General features: G+C 37.6%; 1 protein-coding gene across 1 annotated transcript; it reads right to left on the bottom strand.

The window, feature by feature from the left end:
- Positions 1–9542: 9542 nt before the first annotated feature.
- Positions 9543–10475, bottom strand: LOC113896471 (olfactory receptor 7A17-like). Its single transcript, XM_027548642.1, has one exon. The coding sequence runs from the start codon at positions 10473–10475 to the stop codon at positions 9543–9545; it is 933 nt and encodes a 310-aa protein (XP_027404443.1).
- Positions 10476–10859: the final 384 nt, after the last annotated feature.

The following is a 10859-nucleotide window of genomic DNA, read 5'->3' as shown; positions in this document are numbered from 1 at the left end:
CCTGCTAAACTCACAGTGCTATGTTACAGTCTAAGTGGTGAGAAAGAACAGTCAAGATAGTGATGTACAAGGAATATTAGGTATGAAAGTGAATATTTTATCTTAGATTTTTCTCTATTATAAATTTCCTTGGTCATCCAGTGTACTTTTTTTGATAGGGTTAATACAACCAATGACAATTCTTTTAGTAAAACGAAAGAAAAATATTTGGTGTGTTATAGGCCATTCGAGAAAAAGCATTTTTTTAAAAATGGAAATTACCCTGTTTGCCATTTTCACTGTTGGAGAAATTATGCTGCTATGTTGTCAAATAGGCATATGAATAAATTTACTGCCTCTTCCTCTTCAAAAGATCTCTATTGTCTCATTAGGAAAATGGGAATTTCCAAATATTTTTGATATATTGTTGAAATAAATTTGAAAAAGTAGGAAAAAAACAAAGGAGGAACTTCCTTGGTGGCTCAGACGGTAAAGTACCTGCCTGCAATGTGGGAGACCCAGGTTCAATCCCTGGGTCTAATACTTTGTGCTGCCAGTTTAGGGGGCCTAGTTTGATCCCTGGTCAGGGAGCTAGATCCCACATGCCACAACTGAGAGTTCACATGCCTCATTGAAGACCTGGCACAGCCACATAAATAAATACATCAATCAATCAATGAATGAAGTCACTCAGTCATGTCCGACTCTTTGCAACCCCACGGACTTTAGCCCACCAGGCTCCTCTGTCATAATACAAAAAAAAAAAAAAAAAAAAAAAATGGAGGCTGACAGTCTGCGGGAAGGCTGTGTGTCACCAATGGCCAGAGGATGTTCAAAGGCAAAGGTGTTTTGTGTTTCATTTTAAGCTGCTTGCTCTGTGCTGAAAAGTAATTGCCTGAGGGGAGAACAAGATGGTGGAGGAGCAGCTGGACATGGAGTACATATGTTTTCATGGATACATAAGGAATATACCTTCAGACACAGAAGGGCATGCAGAACGTCAGCTGAGAGTGGACAGGAGTATCTGACCAGAGGAAAAGAGTATATAGAACCATGCACAATACATCAGCAGCTGAACAACAGAGAGGCTGGCCCATCAAGCCCCTGACACATTAAACTACAGAGTAGGACCCCACCCAGGGTGCCCCTTTAAGTGCCTGATGTGCCAAACAACAGAGAAGGACCCCAGGCAAGGGAGCCCTCTAAGTGCCTGAATGGGTGGAACTATGGAGAAAGCTGGCCAAAGAGGCCTTCTGATCGCCAGCTACAAGAGGCTCGAAGAAAGACTCGGATAGGGCCATAACTCCTGTGGTGGAGGCAGTCCATGTCCCTGCACACTTGGCGCCGCCAGGGTCCCCGCAAGCCAAGCAGCTGCACCACCTTCATGCTCAACTCTTACTGTGGCAGAGCTGCCACAAACAAAAAAAGTCTTGCTTCTATGTGTGCAGGTTGCTTTGGTAGTGTCCAATTCTTTGCGACCCCGTGGACTGTGGGCTGGCAGGCTTTTCTGTCAGGAAAGAGGGTTCTCAAGGCAAGAATACTGGTGCCTATTGGCCAATACTGGTTTCCATACCATTCTAGAGCACTATATTTCCTGCTGTCCTAGAAGCCAACTCTCCTGAGTACCTTGTGCTGCCAGAACCTCAGCAACCTAAGCAGCTGCACCACCTCCACACTTGGCCTTCACAGGGGCAAACCCAAGTCCTCCAGGGCAGCCTCAGGAGCAAATCCCAGTGGACAACCCACATGCAGAGGTGGAAATAAACCCACAATTGAAACCCAGGGGCAGTGTTGTTAAGGAAGAAGATCCAAAACCCTCCCACCAGCTGTACTAGCTGCAGATTAAATCCACATGATCAACTAGGCAGACTCTGTGTCTATGGAATATATAAAAGGCCATTGGGAGCTCCCCAAAAAGAAAATGCACTAGTTCTGATAACTGTGGACATTGGAAGCAAGAACACAGAGGAATAGGACCTGATTAGAATCTGCACTGCCCCCACAGCAGGTCCAGAGATCACCACAGTGTTGGAGGGCATCCTAGGGAGGTGAGGTGGACTGTGACTCCCGAGGGAAAGGATTCTGACAGCAGTGACTCAAGAAAAACATTTATTGTTCTTATGTTTTGACTTACTCTATAGATGCTTTTGGATCCCCCTCCCCCCCCCCCCCCACCATTTCCCACCTCTGTTGTAGTTGTCAATTTTATTGGGACTACAAGCTTTTGAGCTTTTTTTTTTTCTCAGTCACATTTTTATTGCTGTTATAAACCTCTGCCTCTACGTTGGGCTTTTGTAGTTCTGTGGAGTTTCCCTTTTTCTTTTCTTTTTTAGCAATTTTAATTTTTAAAACCTACTATTAATTATTATTTTCTACATTTATTCCTTTGTTTGCTTTTTCTACTGTTCTATTCCCCTTGCAGTTAATCTTTAATGTATATAAATCTTCTTTATCTATCTCTATTAAACTTTGCATATTTATTCTTTCTTTCTTTTCTTTCCTCTCTACATATTTGTTAGTTTTATTTTCATTACTTTTTCCCCCAATTTGCAGCTTGCTCTAGTTTTGTTTTCCAGTTTGTGCTTTAACTAGTTTTGTTCTGGTATAGATATAATTTTTGGTTGCCTTTGTTCGCTGGGTCAATCTACTGTACTTTATTTTTGCTGGACTGTTTTGATTTTGCTTATGGGTGTATATATGTGTGTGTGTGTGTGTGTGTATTCAGTCACACTTTTTACTGTTGCTATAAATCTCTGCCTCTTTGTTGGGCTTTTACAGTTTTGTGGAGTTTTCCTTTTCTTTTTTCCCTTTTTTCTTTCTTCCATTTTTTTCTTTTCTCATTTTTATAGTTTCAATTTTTAAAAAATCTATTATATTTTTCCTACACATATTCCTTTGTTTTCCTTTCCTACTATTCTTTTCCCCTTGCATTAATCTTTAATGAATATAAATCTTCTTCATCTACCTCTATTAACTTTGCATATCTATCCTTTCTTTCCTTTCCTCTAAACATATTTGTTAGTTTTGTTTTCATTGCTTTATCCCCCACTTGGAACTTTGCTTTAGTTTTGTTTTCAAGTTTGTGCTTTAGTTAGCTTTGTTCTTAACTGCTAAATATAATTTTTGATTTACTTTGTTTGCTGGGTCATCTACTGTACTTTATTTTTGTTGGACTGTTTTCACTTTGCTCATGAGTGTATATGTATATATCTATATTTCATTATTTTAATTAGTATTTGCCTGATTTTGTAACTGCCATTTGTCTGGGATTCATCTTTGGTTAATCATTTTTGGATATTTGTTTTAATCTCACTTAATGTCATATCAAACGACTTGTGGAATCTTCATTCCTGACCTGAGATCAAGCCCCGAGCCTTTGGAGTGGGAGCACTGACTCCTAGACTCTAGATTACCAGAGAACTAACCCTAGGAGTATCAAATAGTGAGAACTCACACAAAGGAAACTACTTGAATACAAGACCTGGCATCACCCAACTACCAGTAGCACCTTGTGTAGGAAGTGAAGTGAAGTGACGTCGCTAGTCGTGTCCCACTCTTTGCGACCCATGGACTGTAGCCTACCAGGCTCCTCAGTCCACGGAATTTTCCAGGCAAGAGTACTTACTGGAATGTGTTGCAATGCCTCATCTAAACAACAAACAAAACAAAAATACAAACCCAATCATCAGCAGACGGGATTACAGCCTCACTCAGCTTTGCTGATCAGAGGAAAAACAAACAAAAACTCAGCACAAATCTCACTCTATAGGAAGCTCACACAAACCACCGGACCAACCTTAGGAGGGCAGAAACCAAAAGGAAGAAAGAATTGAACCTTGAAGCCTGGGAAAAGGAAACCTTAAACACAAGGTATTTTTTTCTAAGTTTAAAAAAAAATAATGAAAAGGCAGAGAAATACTAAACAATTTAAGGAACAAACTAGAAGCACAGAAGTCCAAATAAATGAAGGGGAAATAGGCCAACTATCCGAAAAAAATTATTCAGAATAATGATAGTAAAGATGATCAAAAACTTTGAAAACAACATAGAGAAAATGCAAGAATCAATTTACAAAGACCTAGAAGAATTAAAGAATAAACATACAGAGACAAACAAGACAATTATTGAAATTAAAAATACTCTAGAAGGAATCAATAGCAGAATATTTGAAGCAGAAGAATGAATCAGTGAGCTGGAAGGTAAAATGGTAGAAATAACTTCTGAAAAGCAGAATAAAGTAAAAAGAAGGAAAAGAACTGAGGATGGTCTTAGAGACCTCTGGGACAACATCAAACACACCAACATTTGAATTATAGGGGTCCCAGAAGAAGACGAGAAAAAGAAAGAGCATGAGAAAAATTTTGAAGGGATTACAGTGGAAAATTTCCAACATGTAAAAGGAAATAGTCAATCAAGTCCAAGAGAAACAAAGAGTCTCATACAGGATTAAATCCAAGGAGAAACACACCAAGGCACATACTAATCAAACTAACAAAGACTAAACACAAAGAAAGAGTATTAAAAACAGTAAGGGGAAGAAACAAGTAACATACAAGGGAAACCCCATATGCTTAACAGCTGACCTTTCAGCAGAAACTCAGCAGGCCAGAAGGGAATGGCAGGATATATTTAAAGTATCGAAAGGGAAAAATCTACAACCAAGATTACAGTACCTGGCAAGGATCTCATTTAAAATTGATGGAGAAATAAAAAGCTTTTCAGACAAGCAGAAATTAAGAGAATTCAGTACCACCAAACCAGTTTTACAACAAAGGATAAAGGAACTTATATAGTCAAGAAATAGAAGAGAAGAAAAAAGATCTACAAAATCAACCCCTAACAATTAAGAAAATGGCAATAGGAACATATATATCAATAATTACTTTAAATGTAAATGGATTAAGTGCTCCAACCAAAAGACAGAGACTGGCTGATTGGATACAAAAACAAGACCCATATACATGCTGTCTACAGGAAACTCATTTCAGACCTAAAGACACATATAGACTGAAAGTGAGAAGATAGAAAAATATATTCCATGCAAATGGGAAGCAAAAGAAAGCTGGAGTAGCCATCCTAATATCAGACAAAATAGACCATTAAATAAAGAAGATTACAAGAGATAAGGAAGGACACTACATCATGATCAAGGAATCAATCCAAGAGGAAGACATAAAAATTGTAAATATCTATGCACCCAACATAGGAGCACCTCAATACATAAGACAAACACTAACAGAAATAAAAGGAGAAATTGACAGTAACACAATAATAGTAGAAGACTTTAACACCTGTCACACCAATGGATAGGTCATCAAAAAAGAAAATTAATAAGGAAACACAAGTCTTACATGATACATTAGATGAGATGGATCTCATTGATATCAATACATTCCATACAAATGTAGAAGAATACACCTTCTTCTCAAATGCACATGGACCATTCTCTAGGATAGACCACATCATGGGTCACAAATCAAACCTTAGTAAATTTAAGAAAACTGAAATCATATCAAGCATCTTCTCTGAACACAACACTATGAGATTAGATAGCAATTACAAAAAAAAAAAAACTATAAAAAATACAAACACATGGAGATTAAACAACATGTTTCTAAATATCCAACATGTTACTGAAGAAATAAAAAGGGAAATAAAAAATATGTCTAGAAACAAATGACAATGAAAACATGGCAACTCAAAATCTATGGGATGCAGCAAAAACAGTTCTAAGAGGGAAGTATATAGCAATACAACCTTACCTCAAGAAGCAAGAAAAACATCGAATAGACAACCAACTCTACACCTAAAACAACTGGAAAAAGAAGAACAAAAAAATCCCCCAAATTAGTCAGTTCAGTCAGTCAGTTCAGTCTCTCAGTCATGTCCGACTCTTTGCGACCCCATGAATCGCAGCATGCCAGGACTCCCTGTTCATTACCAACTCCCGGAGTTTACCCAAACTCATGTCCATCAAGTTGGTGATGCCATCCAGCCATCTCATCCTCTGTTGTCCCCTTCTCCTCCTGCCCCCAATCCCTCCCAGCATCAGAGTCTTTTCCAATGAGTCAGCTCTTCGCATGAGGTGGCCAAAGTATTGGAGTTTCAGCTTCAGCATCAGTCCTTCCAATGAACACCCAGGACTTATCTCCCTTGGGATGGACTGATTGGATGTCCTCGCAGTCCAAGGGACTCTCAAGAGTCTTCTCCAACACTGCAGTTCAAAATTAGTAGAAGGAAATAAATAAAAAAAAATGAAGAAAGAAAGAAATAAATGAAGGAAAGAAACAAGAGTAAAGATTAATACAACTAAAAGCTGGTTCTTTGAGAAGACAAAGAAAATTGACAAGACTTTAGCCACACTAATCAAGGAAAAAAAGAAGAATAAAACCAACAAATTAGAAATGAAAAAGGAGAGGTTACAACAGACAATGCAGAATAAGGACTATAAGACATTATTATGAACAGCTATGTGGCAATAAAATGGACAACCTGGAAGAAATGGACAGATTCTTAGAACAGTTTAATCTTCCAAGATTGAACAAAGAAGAAATAGAAATTATGAATAACCCAATTACAGTCACTAAAATTGAAACTGTGATAAAAAATCTCCCCCAAAACGGAAGCCCAGGACCACATGGCTTCACAGGAGAATTCTATCAAACATTTAGAGAAGAGCTAATGCCTATCCTTCTAAAACCCTTTCAAAAAACTGCAGAGGAAGGAACACTTCCAAAATCATTCTACAAGACCACCATTACCCTGATACCAAAACTAGACAAAGACAACACAAAAAAGGAAACTGCAGGCCAATATGACAGATGAACATAGATACAAATATCCTCAACAAATTTAGCAAACAGAATTCAATAACACATCAACATGATCAAGTTGGGTTTATTCCAGGCATGCAAGGATTCTTTAATATATCTAAATCAATCAAATGTGACACACCATATTAACAAATTGAAAGATAAAAACCATATGATCATCTCAATAGATGCAGAAAAAAACCTTTGACAAAATTAAGCACCCATTTATGATCAAAACTCTTCAAAAAATGGGCATAGAAGGAACCTACCTTAGCATAGTAAAAGCCATATATGGTAAGCCCACAGCAAACATTATTCTCAATGGTGAAAAATTGAAAGCATTCCCCTTAAGATCAGGAGCAAGACAAGGGTGTTCACTTTCACCACTATTATTAAACATAGTTTTGGACGTCCTAGCTACAGCAATCAGAGAAGAAAAAGAAATAAAAGGAATCCATATTGGAAAACAAGAAGTAAAGCTCTCACTGTTTGCAGATGACATGATACTGTACATAGAAAGCCCTAAAAATAGTATCAGATAATTACTAGAGCTAATTAGTGAATTTAGCAAAGTTGCAGAATACAAAATCAATACACAGAAATCACTTGCATTTCTACATACTAACAATGAAAAATCAGAAAGAGAAATTAAGGAATCAATTCCATTCACCATTGCAACAAAAAGAATTAAATATCTAGGAATAAACTTACCGAAGGAGACAAAAGAACTGTACAAAGAAAATTATAAGACACTAATGAATTAAATAAAGACAACATAAACAGATGGAGAGATATTCTATGCTCCTGGGTAGGAGGAATCAATATTGTGAAAATGACTACACTACCAAATGCAATCTACAGATTCAATGTGATCCCTATGAAATTACCAATGGCATTTTTCACAGAACTAGAACAAAAATTTCACAATTCATATGGAAACACAAAAGATTCCAAATAGCCAAAGCAGTCCCGAGAAATAGAGCGGAGCTGGAGGAATCAATCTTCCTGACTTCAGATTATACTACAAAGGTACAGTCATCAAGACAGCACGGTACTGGCATAAAAACAGAAACACAAACCAATGGAACAAGATAGAAAGCCCAGAAATAAACCCATGCACTGATGGGTACCCTATTTTTGACAAAGGAGGAATGGGGCAAAGACAGCCTCTTCAATAAATGGTTCTGGGAAAACTGGACAGTTGCATGTAAAAGAATGAAATTAGAACACTTCCTAACATCAAACACAAAGACAAACTCAAAATGGATTAAAGGCCTAAATGTAAGACCAGAAACTATAAAATTCTTGGAGGAAAACATAGGCAGAACACTCGATGACATAAATCAAAGCAAGATCCTATATGACCCACATCCTAGAATAATGGAAATAGAAACAAAAGTAAACAAATGGGACTTGATTAAGCTTAAAAGCTTTTGCATGGCAAAGGAAACTATAAGCAAGGTGAAAAGACAGCTGTCAGAATGGGAGAAAATAATTGCAAATGAAACAACTGACAAAGGATTAATTTCCAAAATATACAAGTAGTTCATACAACTCAATGCCAGAAAAACAAACAACTCAATCAAAAAGTGGAAAACGTACTTAAACAGACATTTCTCCAAAGAAGACATACAGATGGCTAACAAATACATGAAAAGATGCTCTACACTACTCATTATTACAGAAATGAAAATCAAAACTGCAAAGAGGTATCACCTCACACTGGTTAGAACGGCCATCATTAAAAAGTCTACAAACAATAAATGCTGGAGAGGGTGTGGAGAAAAGGGAATGCTCTTGCACTGTTGGTGGGTGTGTAAATTGATACAACCTCTATGGAAGACGGTATGGAGATTCCTTAAAAGCTAGGAATAAAACCACCTTATGATCCAGCAATACCACTTCTAGGAATATACCATGAGGAGACAAAAATTGAAAAAGACACATGTATCCCATTGTTCATTGCAGCAGTATTTATAATAGCTAGAATGTGGAAGCAACCTAGATGTCCATTGACAGATGATTGGATGAAGAAGTTGTGGTACATATACACAGTAGAATGTTACTCAGCCATAAAAAGGAATGCATTTGAGTCAGTTCTGATGAGGTGGGTGAACCTAGAACCTATTATACAGAGTAAAGTGAGTCAGAAAGAGAAAGATAAATTTTATGTTCTAACACATATATACGGAATCGAGAAAAATGGTACTGAAGTATTTATTTACAGGGCAGCAATGGAGAAACAGACATAGAGAATACACTTATGGACATAGAGAGAGGGGAGGAGAGGGTGAGATGCATCGAAAGAGTAACACGGAAACGTACTCTGCCATATGTAAAATAGAGAGCCAATGGGAATTTGCTGTATAGCTCAGGGGCTCTGTATCAACCTAGAGGGGTGGAATGGGCTGGGAAATGAGAGAGAGGTTCAAAAGGGAGGAGATATATGTATACCTATGGCTGATTCATGTTGAGAATACAATAAAATTCTCTAAAGCAATTATCCTTAAATAAAAAAATTAATTAAAAAATATAAAACAAGGGAAAATTTGCTGGATATCAAAGGAAGAAGAAAGCTTATTAAAATGAGCTACAAGTTAATATAGAAAAGTTGAAATCAAAGAAATGGAAATTCAAGAAAATAAAAGTAGCAAGTTCTGCTTTCATAGTCTGATCAAACAGTCACAATATCTGACTCCAAAGCTTTGACCTCTTCAATCTTAGGTACTTCTTCAGTTTTACAATTGACCTTTATATATTTCCCTTCACAAACAATGCTTTCAGAGCCCTCTTCATGTCTTTATTCCTCAGGCTATAGATGAAGGGGTTCAGCATAGGTGTGATGACTGTGTACATCACCGAGGCTGTTGCACTTGAGTGTGCATTGTGGGTAGCTGCAGAGCTAAGGTACACTCCAAGCATCGTACAATAAAATAAGGAGACGATGGTGAGGTGAGATGCACAGGTGGAAAATGCTTTATATTTCCCCTGAGCTGATGAGATTCTGCATACAGAGGAAACTATTTTAGAATATGAACAAAGGATACCAAAGAAGGGACCACCACACAGCAGGACAGCTGCAAAATACATCACTATGTTATTAAGAAAGGTGTCAGAACAGGCAAGTTGGACCATATGATTGAGTTCACAGAAAAAGTGGGGAATTTCAATGTTTGTGCAGAAGGACAGTCGCAACACCATTAAGCTTTGTAATAAGGAATTCAGGACACTTATGATCCAGGATATCAGCACCAGTAGTCCACAGAGCTGGGGGTTCATGATGACTGTGTAGTGGAGAGGTTGACAAATGGCCACAAAGCGGTCATAGGCCATCACGGTCAGGAGGAGGATGTTCAACACTGCAAAGAGGATGAGAAAATAAATCTGTGTGATGCATTCTTTATAGCTGATAACTTTGCTTTGTGTCCAGATATTCCATAGCATCTTTGGGATGGTGGTGGAAGTGAAACAGATGTCCACAAAGGACAGGTTGGAGAGGAAGAAGTACATGGGTGTGTGCAGGTGGGCATCTGAAGTGATGGCCAAGATGATGAGCAGATTTCCAAATATAGTGGTCAGGTACGTGGAGAGGAAAAGCCCAAATATGAGGGGCTGTACTTTTACTTCCTCTGAAAGTCCCAGAAGGAGAAATTCTAGAATTTGCGTATCATTGTCTGGTTCCATGCAGGAAGGTGACTTCTGGAAAAGAAAGGCTATAACATGGTTAATTTTCACACAAACTTGTTTTACTCACATATTCAAAATGGTGTTTCAAATTTATATTTTGTCGTCAAATATTAATTTGATATTTTGTGTACTTTGTATAGCCCATTGAAGGTATCTTTGTGCCCCACATAATGTGGAATTTTTTCCCCAACCAGCTTTTATCATAAGGGTCATGAGTTTTACACTTTTAACGAGATTTCATAATGTAATTCAAGAATGTAATACAAAGTCTATCGTTTTTAAGCACTGTCTAGGCAATGAGTAAAAGGTGCTAAAAAGCAAAAGTCCCCAAAGTCTCATTTCAATTATAGAGAATGAATATATATTGGGAATTAGCCACTA

This window comes from Bos indicus x Bos taurus, chromosome 7 (assembly GCF_003369695.1).
Source record: "Bos indicus x Bos taurus breed Angus x Brahman F1 hybrid chromosome 7, Bos_hybrid_MaternalHap_v2.0, whole genome shotgun sequence".
Lineage (NCBI taxonomy): Eukaryota > Metazoa > Chordata > Mammalia > Artiodactyla > Bovidae > Bos > Bos indicus x Bos taurus.
Note: the sequence above shows the minus strand (reverse complement) of the source record. Positions and strands in the feature narration are given on the sequence as shown.